A 17,340-nucleotide genomic window follows, 5' to 3' on the forward strand; every position below is an offset into this window, starting at 1 on the left:
GGCAGGTGTCCTACCACTTAAGCCACGCCTCCAATGCTACCCCTCTTAAATATTACTTTATTTGGTCGTGATGGCCTGAACTGGTGCTGGAAATTGACCCCTTTTAATTATAAAATGCAATGCTGGAAGAGTTCTTGGAGATCCCAAGACCAGTTGCTTTAAAAAATCTGTTTGGCCAGGAGCCTGTAAACCTAGGTAGTCAGGAGGCTGATATCTGAAGATCGCTGTTGGAAGCCAGCTTGGCCAGGAAAGTATGTGACTCTGATCCCAAAGTTCAAGCCTCAAAACGGAGAAAATAAATAAATAAATCTATTTGGCTTCATCATCTTTCCAATAAATTTGTAAACGAACATGCTACCAAAAGTCAGAACTGTGCTGAGTCGCAGATGCGAATATGACACCCTCATTTTGTAGCCGGAGAAACTCATCGGGGGTCGGTGCTGACTTTCCTATCGAGCCTTGTCACACTTTATTACTCTAGCACGTGTCTGACTTTCCCTCCACACAGCAAATCTAAATGGTGCCGTGTTCGGCTTGGGGCTGGCTAATCCCCAAGTGTAACAGCACTTGTTTCAGCGTTCAGGTTGTAACGGACCCAAGTCCGAAGATTCCCAGTCCCGTGTCATAATGAAACCCCAGACCAACCCGGTCTATCAGCAAAGACGTGGGCAGAACGAACCCTCCACACGCCTACCCCCAACCTCGCGCCCCAGTACACACGGGGGTATTAGGCACAGCCTGGGGAGCGTCACACCTTACGGGGCGCGGATACGCGTCTGGCTGGGCGGGGGGGGGGGGGGGAGAGGGAAGAGAAGTTTCAGGAATCCACTAGTATCCCAAGACGCTTCATGACTGTAGTTGGACCGTGTTTGGGTCACTGCGGCCAGTCCCGGCCTCGGAACCACCAAAACCCGACTCCACACCAGTCTGGGATCCGGGGCAGAGATCCCGCGAGGAGAAGCAGAGGCTCGCGGCCTTTGTTTTGCGCCTCCTCGGATCAACCTCCGTTCTAGGGCCCCGCCCCCGGTTACGGCGGCCCACCGCGACGCCCGGAGGACCCCCGAGTCCCGCCGGACCACCACCCTTCCCAACCAAGCCCCGTCCCCTTTACCAGCGCCAAAGGGGGCGTCGCTGAAGGCCGAGGCCAGCGAGTGGGTGAGCCCGGCCAACCCAACGAGCAGCCAGGCCACTGCCCGGATAGCCACGAACTGGGCAGCCAGGACGCCGGAGCGCGGACGCCCGAGAGGGGCGCGGGAAGACCAGATGAGGGCGCAGAGACAGCCTGCACACGCCTCACTAAAGGCACCACCCCGACGCGGTGACCAAGGCTGAGAGCGCGTACACGCCGGATCCGGGTCCGGCGGTTTCCCAGATCTCCTCAGCTTAGAATCCCCTCCGGTTCTAAGCGCCGCGAGAGGCCGATTGCCGCCTGTTCGCCGGCCCCACCTAGTGCACCTTCCCTGCCACGCCCCCTCGTGGGCGGGGCGGGAAGTAACGCATGCGCCTTAGTCGCACGGGGGGGGGCGGCGGGGGAGGTGGTTGCCGTGGGAACAGCTCCGCGGGCCCCGCAGCGGATCCTAGACACGGGATCCCCGGACCTCGTATCTCCCAGGCGTGGCCCCTAGAGAAGGCTCGCTGCGTCGGTGACGTCGGGTGTGGACGGGCTCGGGCTTCCGGCCGGCAAGTTCACCCTGCGGTCACGCCTGTCTAGGCTCTGGCTGTCGCTCCTTCCTGCCGCGCCAGGCTCTGCTGAGGCTCAGGCCCGTGTCTGTGCGGAGAGTTCGGGTGCAGGTTCGGACGTGGGCCTGCAGGAGGAGATACACTGTGTGTATTTCTTTAAGGATAAGAAGGTGAGCCTTGCGCTGGCAGGGACGTGAAGAGAAGCGGCTACGCACCGAGATCCGAGTCCCGCTGCGATGAGAGACACCAAGGCCTCGGCAGTCACTGACCCGCAGAAGGACAGTGTTCACCTTAAAGATAACTAGGTACTCGGAATCTGCCTGCTGGCCCGGGGCCCGTCACAACCGGGGGAGTGAGTGCATGTGTTTAACCCTGAAAGTAGCGGTGTAAGGATGGTGTGGAGAAATAGGGATTCATGTATGCTTCTTCCAAATATCTTAAAATGCGGAGAGGATTTGAAAAAATACCTAAAAGAATTGTAACTAGTTACTGAGGGAGAAGAGAAAGGCTGAGGACAGGCTTTTTATGATTCTGATCGTGATGATCCTCCTGGAATTATTTTGCATTTCTAACATTACAAAGACTAGTAAAAATTAAAGTTTAAGAGACAAAAGAATGTATAGTGAAAAAAAAAACATGATGGGGTATCTGTTGAGACATCATTCACAAGTATGGACATTTGCTTGAATGGGTAGTTTATATTGTGCTGAGTATTATTTTCTAGAAAATTTACTAATGTCTAAATTTTGATGAAATAGGCTGAGGGTAGTATTTGGCTATTAGATCAGATCAGAGGCAGAGCTCAGTAATTTTTAAAAGTTGGTGGTTGTTGGGGTTTTTTTTTGTCGGTCATGGGGCCTGAACTCTGGGCCTGGGCGCTGTCCCTCAGCTCTTCAGCTCAAGGCTAGCACTCTACCACTTTAGACACAGCACCACTCTGGCCTTTTCTGTTTATATGGTGCTGAGGAATAGAACCCAGGACCCAAGCACTCTACCACTGAGCCACCCTCCCAGCCCATTGTTTTTGTTTGTTTGTTTGTTTTGGGGGGTGGTCTGGTCGTGGGGCCTGAACTCTGGGCCTGGGCGCTGTCCCTCAGCTCTTCAGCTCAAGGCTAGCTCTTTACCACTTGAGCCACAGCAGCACTTCCGGCTTTTTTTCTTTTTGCTTATGTGGTGCTGAGGAATCAAACCCAGGGCCTCAGGCATGCAAGGCAAGCACTCTACCACTGAGCCACCTTCCCAGCCCTGTTTGTTTGTTTTTGAGACAGAGTCTTTGTAGCCCCAACTGGCCTCAAAATCAAGATCCTCTTGTCTCAGCCTCCCAAGTGTAGGAGTACATATGTGCTCCACCAGACCTGGCAAAAATAATTCTTTGTGATTAACTTCCTAAGAGTTAAAAGTTCTCTTATCCAATAATGAGGAGTTATTATACAAATTATTTCATATCCATAGAAGAATATTTGACAATTATGTAAAAATTACATTTAGCAAAATATTTAATAATCACATAGGTTAATTTTGTAAGTCAAGAAATACATAGGGATAGAAAATAGAAAATAGATAGGAAATAGCTCATATGCCTAGAAAAAAAGACTAGGAAATCAAGAGTGGTTTTTTTTTTTTTTTTTGGTCCGGTCGTGGGGCCTGAACTCTGGGCCTGGGCGCTGTCCCTCAGCTCTTCAGCTCAAGGCTAGCGCTCTACCACTTGAGCCACAGCACCACTTCCGGCTTTTTTCTTTTTGCTTATGTGGTGCTGAGGAATCGAACCCAGGGCCTCAGGCATGCAAGGCAAGCGCTCTACCACTGAGCCAACTTCCCAGCCCCTCAAGAGTGGTTATTTCACATTTTCTTCCTCCTTCCTTTGTCTCCAGTTTTCTACATAAACATGCATTATTAGTGTTGAATTTAAAATTTTTAATTATAAAGGAGATTTAGAAAAACTATGTTAAGTGTTGCTTCAGCAAAAGTCCATATATGAAACTATCATCACCTTATGACTGCTGTTGGAAGTAGAACATTCATATCATTCATTTCCAAGATCTGGGCCACTGGTTGGCTAAAGCCCAGAGCAATAAACCTCCAGCCTGAGTTCCTAAAGCCTGGATTAGTAACTCCCCAGATGTAAGGGCTTGTTGCAATAAGCCTCTGAGTCTGCAAGTCCAGCCTCTATGCTGCATACTCATGGACGCTGAGCCCTATTCCAAAACCTTAACTCAAGGTTTTCAACATTTGAGAATCTTTCTGAAAATATCATACACACATCGAAAACAGTACCTATGGGTTAGGAAGGTGGCTCAGTGGTAGAATGCTTACCTTGCATGCATGAGGCCTTGGGTTTGATTCCTCAGCACCACATAAACAGAAAAAGCTGGAAGTGATGCTGTGGCTCAAGTGGTAGAGCGCTAGCCTTGAGCTGAAGAGCTGAGGGACAGCGCCCAGGCCCAGAATTCAAGCCCCACAACCGACAAAAAAAAAAAAAAAAACAGTTCCTACAATTAAATATATTTTGACACTGAGGCTGAGGAAGAAAAGAAAAGAAACCCCTGAAAAAAACAAACAAACAAACTAGAACAAAACCATAATGAGATAAATAGGCTGCAATAAAAGCCATATAAATATAACTGGTTTTTCTATATGGACATGCTAATTCTCCCTCAGATCTGCCTTTTTGATCTGGCTTCTAGGTTGTAAATGTATAGATTGTTACCAATCAGCTGACCAGGGTTGTTTTGCTCTGTAAACATCATGAGTACACGGGAATAACTCTCCTAGTATTGGTGGTACAGGGCCCTTGGGTGCAGAAAGTAGAGGGTTTGAACTTGCAGACCCAGAGCCTTACAACATCAGGCCCTGAAAACTTGGGGAAGTTATTTCTCTAAGCTTTAGGGACTCAGGTTGGAAGCTTATTCCTCTGTGCTTTAACCAACAGTGGCCCTGGCAGGTAGCAGCTATTCCACTGCTCCACTTGGAGCAGCAGTGAGTGACAGCCACAAGCAGCATTTGCTAATATTACAGCTCCTGGACAGACTTCAACTCCTACAACATCTAGTGTTAACAGCTCTCAGACCTAGGGTGTCAGCACAGTTGACTTTTGAGGCTTGGGAGCTCACTGGAGCTGTTCTTTAACTGTTACTGCTTCTACACTGCCACTGCTGTTGCTCCTACTCGCCTGCTGGTGTTTCCACTGTCTCCTTGTGTTGTCAGCTCAACCTGTTCTACTAAGATCAAAAGTAGATAAGAAAAGAGGACTGGAGAGAATCTAATGTTGCAACACTGACAGCAGCACAGGAGGGTGTCTCCCAACTGGAAAAGTGAGCTCCAGAGTCTACTCATATAACCAGAAGGGGATAAGTGTGTTTGCACTAACCATAGCTCTTCATGAGAATGAAACTTATGATCTATACCAATCACAACGCAGCCTTTCAAGCAAATTGTTGTGATCTACACCAACCACAAGCCTTCTGCTGAAGCAAAAGGGGACCCATTTTCTCTTGCGTGGATAAAAAAAAAAATTGAGGATCACCAAGGTTTTTCTTGGTTAAGAGCCATTTCCAAGGCTCATGCAGGGTATCTGGAGTGGCCCTGACTGGAATACGTATTTAGCCATGGTTGTAATGCTTCTCTGTAGCAACAGAAGTGTCCTAGAATAATTCTAAAGTGTCAGAAACAACTGGAATACGTATTTAGCCATGGTTGTAATGCTTCTCTGTAGCAACAGAAATGTCCTAGAATAATTCTAAAGTGTCAGAAACAACTAGAGCCAGGCACTGCTGTCATCCTAGCTATACAGAAAGCTGAGAAGTAATGGTTAGGATTTGAAGCCAGCCTAGGCAGGAAAGTCTATAAAAGTCTTATCTCCATTAATCACCAAAATGCCTGAAGGGGAACTGTGGCCCAAGTGATAGAGTGGTAGCCTTGAGCAAAAAAGCTCAGGGACAGTGCCCAGGCCTTGAGTTCAAGAATGTACACATGCATGGTACATTACCCTATATACACACATGCACGCACACATACAAACATACAACTAGCTAGAAATAGCGCTCTGAAGAGTGCTTGCCAAGCATGCTTGAGGCCCTGGATTCAGTTTCCAGTAACACACAAGTGGTATTTGAAAACAGCATTTACCATGAAGACAATCTGGCTATTTGCCAGTAAAGAGATTGTGGCTGACAGTTCCTTCCACTTCAGGTTTGTCAAATAGCTCACTCTTGATAGTTTTAACCATTCACAGAAATCACTAAAAGAGTATTTACAATAAAGACTTAACAAAAGCCTCAGCACTAGCATTCAACAATACTTATTAGTAGGTAGTAATGTTTAATAGTGCCTAACTTCTGACTCAATAACCCAAAGAAAGGTGGGGCCCTGTGATCTATCTTAATATATAGAAGCCTTGCATATATACACACATATATATATACATATATATATATATATATATCCCTATATTAGTATATATGGAAGGCCTGCTATATTCCAGATACACTGAGAAACTGTGATAAAATAGATATGTTCCTTTCTGTCCTGAGCCATAAAGGGGAAAAAAAGTAAGTTTGTTTGTTTTTTAAAAAAGATGTTGTTTTTGCTTTTTCTTTTTGTAGGAATAGGGATTGAACTCAGGGTCTTGTGCCTGTTAGGCAGGCACTATACCACTAAGCTCCACTAAGCAAGGAAGGAAGAAAGGAAGGAAGGAAGGAAGAAAGAAAGATCCCTGTGTGAAATAATTTAGAAAGTACAAGGGAGGGGCTGGGAAGGTGGCTTAGTGGTAGAGCGCTTGCCTTGCATGCCTGAGGCCCTGGATTCGATTCCTCAGCACCACATAAGAAAAAAGAAAAAAGCTGGAAGTGGCGCTGTGGCTCAAGTGGTAGAGCGCTAGCCTTGAGCTGAAGAGCTGAGGGACAGCGCCCAGGCCCAGAGTTCAGGCCCCACGACCGACCGGGCCCCCCCTCCCCCCCAAAAAAAAGAAAGTACAAGGGAGACAGATGTGGTCTATAGATCCTCTCAGGATAAAAATTTCCTCTATATCTTGGTATAGGTAGTGATTGATATTTTTTTGTTGTTGTTGTTTGTTGACTTTTTAAAAATGATTTCTAGCATCAGGCACCGGTGGCTCACGCCTGTAATCCTAGTTACTCAGGCTGAGATCTGACAATTGAGGTTCAAAGCCAGCCTGGGCAGGAAAGTCTGTGAGACTCTTATCTCCAATTAACCACCAAAAAAACGGAAGTGGCACTGTAGCTCAAGTGGTAGAGCGCTGTCCTTGAGATGAAGAGCTAAGGGACAGTGCCCAGGTCTAAAGTTCAAGCCCCATGACCCACAAAAAAAAAAAAAAAAAAAGATTTCTAATAATTTACATTAGTTATACAAAGAGGAGTCTCATTGTGACATTTCCTTATATGCATACAATGTATCCCAATAAAACTCACCCCCTCTGTTCCCTTCTCTTACTCTCTTACCTCTTCTTGAATCAAACTATACATCTTCATTCACCTGCCCCTCCCCACATGCCCCATCCCAGCAGAGTCTAAATTTACTTTTCTGTCATTCGATAAACTTTTTTTTTTTTTGGTCTCTGTCCCTCAGCTCTTTAGCTCAAGGCAAACGCTCTACCTCTTGAGCTACAGCACCACTTCCAGTTTTCTAGTGGTTTATTGGAGATAAGAGTCTCATGGACTTTCCTGCCTGGGCTGGCTTTGAACCTCAATCCTCAGATCTCAGCCTCCTGAGTAGCTAGAATTACAGATGTGAGCCACCAGCACCCGGCTTTGATAGACTTTTTTAACTGAGCAATAGAAAAGACCCTGTAAGTTTTGTTCTTAGGCTTATTCAGTCTTTTGTAAGAATGCCATACATTTAGGTCCAAGCTGAATTGCATGCCTAGGCTCATGTATCAACAAACATACCCTTCAAGGAACCAGAGAGTCTTAAAAGATCTACAAACTAGCCTGGCACCAGTGGCTCATGCCTGTAATCCTAGCTACTCAGGAGGCTGAGATCTGAGGACCATGGTTTAAAGGCAGCTCTGGTAGAAAAATCAGTGAGACTTTTACCTCTAATTTCAGAAAACTGGAAGCTCAAGTGGTAAAGCACTAACCTTGAGCTAAAGAGCTCAGGGACAGGGGACTAGCCCTGAGTTCAAGCCCTAGGACTGGCCAAAAAAAAAAAAATCCAACAAACTTCAGGGTCAAACTGAACTTTCAGGGTTGCCCTAAAATTATTGAGTTTGCAACGTGGTTTGCAATTCTAAAACTGGACAACAGCCTTATCTGCTGGAGAGGAGAGCCAAAGGAAGGGAGATGAGGTCAACACCTAATTGAATGTTCTTTCTCCCATCAGCAGGAAGTTATTATGCAGTTAATACATCTTCATCAAGTTTCATTTAATTTACCCTGAAGCGTATGTGAAAAATGATGTGCACTGCCAAGAAGTGTGGAATTAGATTCCAGCCTCCAGCTATCATCTTAATTTATGAGAATGAAATCAAAGGGAAGAGTCGCCAGCGCATCATGCCAGTTAGAAACTTTTCAAAGTTTTCAGGTATCTCATGTTCTATCTTGCCTACTATCCTATAACTCCTCTCCCCTCCATCTCTTCCTGTCATATGGCACTGTCCCTGAGCTCTTTTGCTGAAGACTAGTGCTCTACAACTTTGAGCCATGTTACCACTTCCAGTTTTCTAGTGGTTAATTGGAAATAAGAGTCTCACAGACTTTCCTGCCCTAGTTGGCTTTGAACCACAATCCTCAGATCTCAGCCTCCTGAGTAGCTAGGATTACAGATGTGAGCCACTAGCACCTGACCTATACATTCTCTTAATCACTGAAGAATGGTTTGATTTCAAGTACAGTAGCACATGCCTGTATCCCCAGCTACTTGGAAGGCTGAGGCAGGAAAAATCTCATATTTGAGGCCAACTTGAGCAACTGAAGGATACTCTGTCTCACATTTAAGTTAAAAAAAAATGAGAGAGGGAGCTGGGCACTCGTGGCTCACACCTGTAATCCTAGCTACTCAGGAGGCTGAGATCTGAGAGGATCGAGGTTCAAAGCCAACCCAGACAGGAAAGTCTGTGAGACTCTTATCTCCAATAAACCACTAGAAAACTGGAAGTGGCGCTGTGGCTCAAGCGGTAGAGTACTCTCCTTGAGCTGAAGAGTGCAGGGACAGCAACCAAGCCCAGAGTTCAAGCCCCATGACTGACAAAGAGAGGCGGGGGGGGGGGGGAGAGATATGGCTCACTTGTAGAACACTTGTATGTGAGACCCTGGGCTCAGTCCTCAGTACTGAACAATTGAAGTCTCAAGCAACAGAAGTTAGTTCAAATTGGTCTGGGAAGGTGTCTCAGTGGTAGAGTGCTTGCCTTGCATGCATGAGGCCTTGGGTTCGATTCCTCAGCACCACTTAAGCAGAAGAAGCCAGAAGTGGCACTGTGGCTCAAGTGGTAGAGCGCTAGCCTTGAGCTAAGGGACAGCGCCCAGGCCCAGGCCCAGAGTTCAGGACCCACTGCTGACACCCAAAAAAAAAAAAAAAAAAAGAATAAAGTCTCACTTTTTTCCTAGCCCATCCTGAACTGCACTCCTCCAATTTATGCTTCCTATATAGTTGGGATGACAGGTGCATGCCACACTACTCAACTTTATATTGTTGGTTGAGATGAGAGTCCTGATAACTTTTTGCCTGGACTGTCCTCAAACTTCCATCCTCTTGATCTCAGCCTCTTCAGTAGGTAGGATTGGAAGCGGAGCTGCAGTTCAAGTGGTAGAGCACTAGCCTTGAGCAGAAAAGCTCAGGGACTCAGCCCTCAGCCCCTGAGTTCAAGTCCCAGATCTGCAAAACAACAAAAAAAATCTCCTGAGGGGCTGGGAATGTGGCCTAGTGGTAGCATGCTTGCCTAGCATGCATGAAGCCTGAGTTCAAGTCCTTAGCACCACATAAAGAGAAAAGGCCAGAAGTGGTGCTGTGGCTCAAGTGGTAGAGTGCTAGTCTTGAGCAAATGAAGCTCAGGGACAGTGCCCAGGCCCTGATTTCCAGCCCTAGGACTGGCAAAAAAAAAATAAAAAAATAAAATCTCCTGAGGAGATACGATTATAGTCAGAAGCCATTGTGCCTGTGTGAGTCAACTGAGATACCATTATTCAGTAGCATCAATTTTTTGTTTGTATTTTTTGTTTTGTTTTTTGTTTTTTTTTTTTCCATCATGGGGCTTCAACTCTGGGCCTGGACACTATTCCTCAGCTCTTCAGCTAGCATTCTACCACTTGAGCCACAATGCCACTTCCGGCTTTTTCTGCTTATGTGGTGCATGAGGAATCAAACCCAGGGCCTCATGCATGTGAGCCAAGCACTCTACCACTGAGCCATCTTCCCAGCCCCAAATGCTTGTTTTTTATGTCAACATTTTATTAGTGCCATGACTGTTGGCTAAAATCTTTCCTGTTTTGCCTGGTGCTGGTGGCTCACGCCTGTAATCCTAGCTACTAAGGAGGCTGAGATCCGGGTAGGAAAGTCCGTGAGACTCTTATCTCCAATAAACCACTAGAAAACCGGAAGTGGCACTGTGGCTTAAAGCTGTAGAGTGCTCACCTTGAGCTGAAGAGCGCAGGGACAGCACCCAAGCCCAGAGTTCATGCCCCACGACCAACCAAAAAAAAAAAAAAAAAAAAGGTAAAATCTTTACTGTTTTATTCTCAGACATTTTCTTCAGTTGAACATTTTTTACATCTCCACAAGTTAAGGAAGTAAAAAATAAATACATCCTTTCCTTCTTTCTCCACAATGTTAGCTCAGTTTATAAAAAGTCATTTATAATAATAAATTGATTGTTTTGACAAAATCTTACTGTTTTTATCAGGCTGGCTTTAAAGTTGGGATTTTCCCTCTTCTGCCTCCCAATGCTTCCCCATACCTATCCCGTGCCTATCAAAGTTCAGCTTACTATAATTCTATACACTAATTTATTCCAACAAAGTCCTTTAGCCATTTGACTATACTGGAGCCAATGATTTCAGGGTTCCGAGCTTTTTGTTCTCTTTTCGCTCTAGCAGTAATTTATGGCAAATAGTTTATTATCATTGTTTTTGGTATCTATGAAATGTGTAACATAGGTTTTTCCTCCCTCCCAGATTGTTCCAGAGCTGCTGAACAATTAAAGAATAATCCACGACACAAGAGTTACCTAGAACAAGTATCTCTGAAGCAATTAGAGAAGTTGTTTAGTTTTTTACGAGGTTACTTGCAGGGACAAAGCTTAGAGGAAACCATGAAACAAATTGAACAGGAAACAACCATTGATCCTGAGGAAGACCTAAACAAACTAGATGACAAGGAGCTTGCCAAAAGGAAGAGAATCATGGATGAACTTTTTGAGAAAAATCAGAAGAAGAAGGATGATCCGGATTTTGTTTATGACATTGAGGTTGAATTCCCACAAGATGAACAAGTTCAGTCCTGTGGCTGGGATACAGAGTCAGCTGATGAGTTCTGATACCAAACTCAATTTATTAGGCTAGAAGAATATGTTTCTATAAAGAACATAGTTTGGTTCTAAAAAAAAATCTATCAATAGCACTAAGTATGTGTGTTGGGTCATAAAAACCAGGACATTTACATTTACTGTGTAGGTACAAGAGGAACATAGGAAGAAAACATAGACATCTGCCTTTAGGATCTCCTTTGGGAGATAAAAAAAAACTCCATGAAAAGCTAATCAATAATGTTAAGCAGCAAAAGGTAAAACCAGGTGCTTAGTAAAGACAAGAAGTTAGAGCCTAAATTACTATACAGTGCAACAATCATGGAAGATCTTAGTGGAGAAATAATGTTTTGCCTGGTCTTTCAAATGGTAGTATTTGGATAGGAGCTTATAATGGAATTCCAAATGACAGCAACTGGGGAAAAGAGGAAGGAAAGTAGTAAAGAGACAAGAAGGAGATTTTTTAAATTTGAGTAACAGTAAGCAAATTGTAATTTGATGGTTGGAGAACATTAAGTCTGGATACTTAAGTTTTTGTGCATACATAACACTAGAGGGGACTATCAATGCACCATGCTAGCTTCACGTGGACGGCTTGTGATGAACAGCAGGAGAATTCTGCCTCTGTGGGGTCAGAAAATACATACAAAAAATATTCTCAAACCACAATGAGAGCTTTGTTTGTAAAATGAGAAATCCATCCATAATAAATGAGCAATATGTACTGCCAGCCAGGCCTGTTCATGAATTTGGGTGTACAAAGAGGATCTTCGTTTAACAGTATCTGTGTGATGATGTATTTGTTCTTGCTAGAATGCTGTTTAACTGGTAGAAGTCCTATGTTTTCACTAGGGATATTAATAATCATTAAATAAGGCTATGTAAATAATTATTGTTTTTATCTGTTTATCTCTACTGTCTTTCCCATCAAATACCGTAATAAGGGGATTATTTATATAGTGCTAACAAATCAGAGTCTGAAGATAGGCACATCTCTTACATATATTTGCCAAAGACAGCAAAAAGAATTTACAGAATTAGAGAGCCTTCTGTACCTACATCATTTTCCATATACCTCATTGTATATATTGAGTAATTTAAAAGCTGCCTTTAGTAGTACTGTGAATACTCAATTTTAATAAACATTAAGTTGTCTTCTATTAAGGCTCAGTCATTCCTTTATTCAATGTATTAAGTGCCCACTCTATGCTAAGCCTGTACTGTTCTTGCATTTGGGGATACAGCACATGCATGACAGAGTCTGCTTTTCTTGGACTTAACAGTCTTGTTGGAAAAAAGAGACAAACAAAATGCATAGACTAATGGCAGATGATAAGTGCTCTGTATTAAAACAGGGCAACAGGAGAATGATGGAGCCAGTGGAGGCCACGGGGCGATCTGAGAGGGCCTCATTGGAGGGGGTGATATTTGAGCAAAGGCTTGAAGGCAGGAAGGGAATACTGATGTACAATTCAGGATTAGTGGAGAAACTGAATGCATAGGCTGGAGTGTGTTTGGCATATTTGAGGAACTGCAGGAGGTGAATTGAGATTGAGCAAGAGGGAAAATGGTTGATGATGTTGAAAGGTATATTACCAATGTATAGTACATACCATGCAGACCATACCGAATGCAACTCTCATCAATACACCAAGAGTACCGGTTTTCTCCACATACCATGACAGAAAGTGTTACCACACTTGCTGAGCTTTGCCAGTTTTTAGTTTTTACAGTGGTATCTCATGGTTTTAATCTGCATATCTTGTTTTTCACATTTGAGGACCATTTTTGTAAAATAACTTATATCCTTTCACCAAAGGATATGTATTTTGTATTTGGCTGCTTATCTTTTTATTTCAGATTAGTACAAGTCTTTATTAAGGAGTTTATTCCTTGATCTGAGTTGCAAATATTGTCACTTTGTGTTTCCTTCCTTTCTTCTTCCTCCCTTTCCTCTCTTTTTCCAGGTAAATTGTGTGTGTGTGTGTGTGTGTGTGTGTGTGTGCATGTGTGTGTGTATGTATGTTTGTATGTATGCTTGCCTGCATGCCCATATATGTGCATTTGTGCCAGTACCAGGGCTTGAACTCGGGACCATACTTTTCGCTCAGCTTTTTCACTCAGGCTGGCACTGGTAGAGTGTCAACTCAAGTGGTAATGAGCCATTCCTCCACCTCCAGCTTCTAGCTGGAGAAAGTGAGAATCTTGCATATTTGCCTACTTGGGCTGCTTCCTAACCTCATTTCTTAGATCTCAGCCTCCTGAGTAGCTAGGAATATAGGTTTAAGCCACTGATACCTGGTTCAGGAAATATTTGCAAGTAGTTCAATTGATCAATACTTTTCTCTACACATATGCATTTTTTGTTATATATAGAAGGCATTTCTCACCCCAAAATACTCTCATTATTATTTTATTATTTATGCTTAGTATTTAGTATTTTAATTATTATTTTATGGGGATTAAAACCATGGCCTTGGGGCTGGAAATGTGGCTCAGTGGTAGAATGCTTGCCTAGCATGCATGAAGCCCTGGGTTTGATTCCTCAGTACCACATACACAGAAAAGGCCAGAAGTGGTGCTGTGGCTCAAGTAATAGAGTGCTAGCCTTGAGCAAAAGAAGCTCAGGGCATGCCCAGGCCCTGGAGTTCAAGCCCCAGGACTGGCAAACACAACACCAACAACAAAAACATGGCCTTCCACACACTAGACAAGTGAGCTAGTTATCCTTAAATAATTATTACTATTTTTTTTGCCAGTCCTAGGGCTTGGACTCAGGACCTGCCACTGTCCCTGGGCTTATTTTGCTCAAGACTAGTAATCTACCACTTGAGTCACAGCATTTCCAACTTTTCTCTGTTTTTTTTTGTTTTTTTTTTTTTTTTTTGGGGTCTGGTCGTGGGGCCTGAACTCTGGGCCTGGCACTGTCCCTCAGCTCTTCAGCTCAAGGCTAGCGCTCTACCACTTGAGCCACAGCGCCACTTCCGGCCTTTTTCTTTTTGCTTATGTGGTGCTGAGGAATTGAACCCAGGGCCTTATGCATGCAAGGCAAGCACTCTACCACTGAGCCACCTTCCCAGCCCCCATTTCCAACTTTTCTATGTGGTACTGAGAAATTGAATCCAGGGCATCATGCATGCTAGGCAAGCACTCTACCACTAAGCCATATTCCTAGCTCCCATAAATTATTTTAAAATAATGAGCTTACTTTGGTGTAAAACATGAGATATAATTACAATTTTTTTTTCTAAATGCCCATCCAGTTAAAATGTCAGCTCTATCATATACTATCCCTATGTTTACTGAGCAGGTTTTTTTTTAGAATATTGTTATGATAAAGGTAATGTACAGAGGATTACCATTTCATAAGTCAGGTAATGAGTACATTTCTTTCTGGACAATGTCATTCCTTCCTTTACTTTCTCCAAGTTTTCCTTCCCAACCCTGGTCACAAGTTGTATAGTTCACATATGTATTTACTTATTTAGGTGAGACAATGGGAATTTAATTTGTTCAGGATTTACAGCTCATAAGGGTATAGAGTGGAGATTTTTTTTTTTGTTATTATGAAGGTGATATACATAGGGTTTACAGTTATATAAGTACATGCTTTTTGGGCACTGGTGGCTCACACTTGTAATCCTAGCTACTTAAGAGGCTGAGATCTGAGGATCACGGTTCAAAGCCAGCCCGAGCAAGAAAGTTTGTGAGACTCATATCTCCAATTAACTACTCAGATAAAGCTGAAAGTGGTGCTGTGGCTCAAGTGGTAGAGCACTAGCCTTGAGCACAAAGAGGTTCAAGAACAGCACCCAGGCCCTGTATTCTAGCCCCAAGACTGACAGAAAAGAAAAGAAAAAGAAGAAAAAGTACATGCTCTTTTGAACAACGTCACCCCTTCTCCCTCTCTCTCTCCCAGTTTTTCTTTCCTGTCCCCATCTACAAGTTATATAGTTTATTTTCCATATAGTGTCTACTGAGTACTACTGCTGCATTTGAGCAGTTAATGTCGTCTGTGACACACTTTCCAATTCATGACTTTGCCTGGGCACTGTCCCTGAACTACTTTTGCTCTACCACTTGAGCCACAGTATCACTTCCTGCTTTTTCTATTGATGTGGTACTGAGGCCTTGAACCCAGGGCTTCATGCATGCTAGGCAAGCACTCTACAATGGAGCCACATTCCCACACCCTCAATTCATGCTTTTTGAGCACTTCTTTTTTATTTGCAAGGTGAGGCGCTATAGAAAGCTAAACATAAGTCATGGCTTTTGCCTTTACATAATTTAGCCAAAAGTAAAGTAAAAAACATAAACAAAATTAGCACAATCTATTAACAAAATTAGCAACTATCTTTTAGAGGTACTAACTGTAGAGCAGAAGGGAGCTCAGGTTAGCAATTGTTCTTTCTTATTCATGTATCTTACCTCTTCAGAATTAATTATTCTGCTGATCTCTTTTTAAAAAGTTTCCCTCATAAAATTAACATATATTCATTCTTTTTAAACATCTTAAGCAAAAACAGGATTATGAAAGTAAAAATGGGAATATTCTCCCTCACCACCTTCTTCCAGTACGGGGAGGCTGTTGATCCCTTTTTACTTTGCTTTAGCATTTCTTTTTTCAGTCCCTTTACCTCTCGTTCAGCTTCATTTTCTTTTCTTTTCTTTTTTTTTGGGGGGGGGTCCAGTCATGGGCCTGAACTCTGGGCACTGGGCACTGCCCCTCAGCTCTTCAGCTCAAGGCTAGCGTTCTGCCACTTGAGCCACAGCGCCACTTCTGGCTTTTTTTTTTTTCTGCTTATGTGGTCTGAGGAATCGAACCCAGGGCCTCATGCATGCAAGGCAAGCACTACCACTGAGCCACCTTCCCAGCCCCTCAGCTTCATTTTCTTTGCTCACTCATGCTATACAGCCTACAAATACAAGCAAGATCCTATACGTCAAAATAAGAAAATTTCAGCTCCTCTAAATATTAGATAAATCTCATATAAGCACACCGGTGTAGATGTAATCTAACTCTAGACTAGTTCTAAAGATGTATGCCAGCAATACTTGTCCATTGGATCCCTACGATGGTCTGGCTCATTGCAACACAAAGAAGTACACTGGAACAGCCCACAAATCACATCACATCCACCTACAGAAGACCTCTCCTAGAGAATACCAAAATGCCATACACCACTCTGCCCACTCTCAGCAGAAAGCAGCTAGAGCAGTGCTCAGTGCTTGTCCTCATGGCCTAATGCTATACCATCCAAGAGGGAGGAATGAGGGGGAAGTTAGGCCTCCTTGGCTAGATAGAAGATGGCAGCCAGACCCTGCTCCTACATGGCAGGATCATCAGAAATAACTGAGTGAGAGACATGGGGTACACAAGTCCCTGTAGCACTTGTCTAACCCGTGACCAGGACACACTGTTACAGGGAGGAAGCAAGAGATTCCATATATAGCAAGCTGGGGAGTCTCTTTCTATATATGTTTGTGTATTTCTTTCACTTCTGAATAATTTCACGTCTGTATTCCTAGCTACTTAGGAGGCTGAGATCTGAGGATCCTGGCTTGAAGCCAACCTAGGCAGGAAAGTGCGTGAGACTCTTATCTCCAATTAATCACCAAAAAGCTTGAATTGGACATGTGGTTCAAGTAGAGAACCAGTCTTGAACAAAGAAGCCAAGCAAGACTATGAAGCCCTGAGTTTAAGTCCCAGTTACACACACACACACACACACACACACACACACACACACACACACACACACACACACACACACACACACACACACGCAAGCACGCATGCACGTGTGTACCTGTGGGCACGCACCCCAAAGCTTTTGGTGATTCTATCAAGAAAAATGTGAAGTTTGGAATTAGAACAGATGCTTAGAAAAAGGGAAAGAAAAAGTACAGTACAAAGAAGTGGTACAAGATGAGCAGAGTTCAATTTTTTTTTTTTTTTTTTGCCGGTTGTAGGACCTGAACTCTGGGCCTGGGTGCTGTCCCTCAGCTCTTCAGCTCAAGGCTAGTGCTCCACCACTTGAGCCACAGCGCCACTTGTGGCTTTTTCTGTATATGTGGTGCTGAGGAATCAAACCCAGGGCCTCAGGCATGCAAGGCAAGCACTCTACCACTGAGCCACCTTCCCAGCCCCAATTTTTAAAATATATGTCAGGATATAAATATTCAGT

General features: G+C 43.9%; 2 protein-coding genes across 5 annotated transcripts in view; one reads left to right on the forward strand and one right to left on the reverse strand.

Moving 5' to 3' along the window:
* Pigx (phosphatidylinositol glycan anchor biosynthesis class X) overlaps nt 1-7,160 on the reverse strand; it is a 28,348-nt gene extending 21,188 nt beyond the window's left edge. The window contains exons 1-3 of the mRNA XM_070028861.1: nt 7,137-7,160; nt 1,896-2,000; nt 1,112-1,472 (exon numbers count right to left, since the gene is read on the reverse strand). Coding sequence (XP_069884962.1) covers nt 1,112-1,472; nt 1,896-2,000; nt 7,137-7,160 — 490 coding nt within the window. The remainder of the gene's footprint in view (nt 1-1,111; nt 1,473-1,895; nt 2,001-7,136) is intronic.
* Cep19 (centrosomal protein 19) lies at nt 850-12,041 on the forward strand. Of its 4 annotated transcripts, none has more exons than XM_070029930.1 (4): nt 850-1,155; nt 1,842-1,985; nt 8,017-8,217; nt 10,803-12,041. In XM_070029930.1, exons 3-4 carry the CDS (start codon nt 8,088-8,090, stop codon nt 11,162-11,164), a joined length of 492 nt encoding a protein of 163 aa, XP_069886031.1. In that variant the 5' UTR covers nt 850-1,155; nt 1,842-1,985; nt 8,017-8,087; the 3' UTR covers nt 11,165-12,041. The 4 variants fall into 4 exon arrangements, with proteins under 4 accessions (XP_069886031.1, XP_069886029.1, XP_069886028.1 ...); XM_070029928.1 differs by lacking the exon at nt 850-1,155 and adding an exon at nt 1,292-1,355; XM_070029927.1 differs by lacking the exon at nt 850-1,155 and having other exon boundaries at nt 1,510-1,985.
* Nucleotides 12,042-17,340: the final 5,299 nt, after the last annotated feature.

The sequence above is a fragment of the Dipodomys merriami genome, unplaced genomic scaffold, assembly GCF_024711535.1.
Source record: "Dipodomys merriami isolate MVZ:Mamm:240054 unplaced genomic scaffold, mDipMer1.0.p SCAF_2, whole genome shotgun sequence".
NCBI lineage: Eukaryota > Metazoa > Chordata > Mammalia > Rodentia > Heteromyidae > Dipodomys > Dipodomys merriami.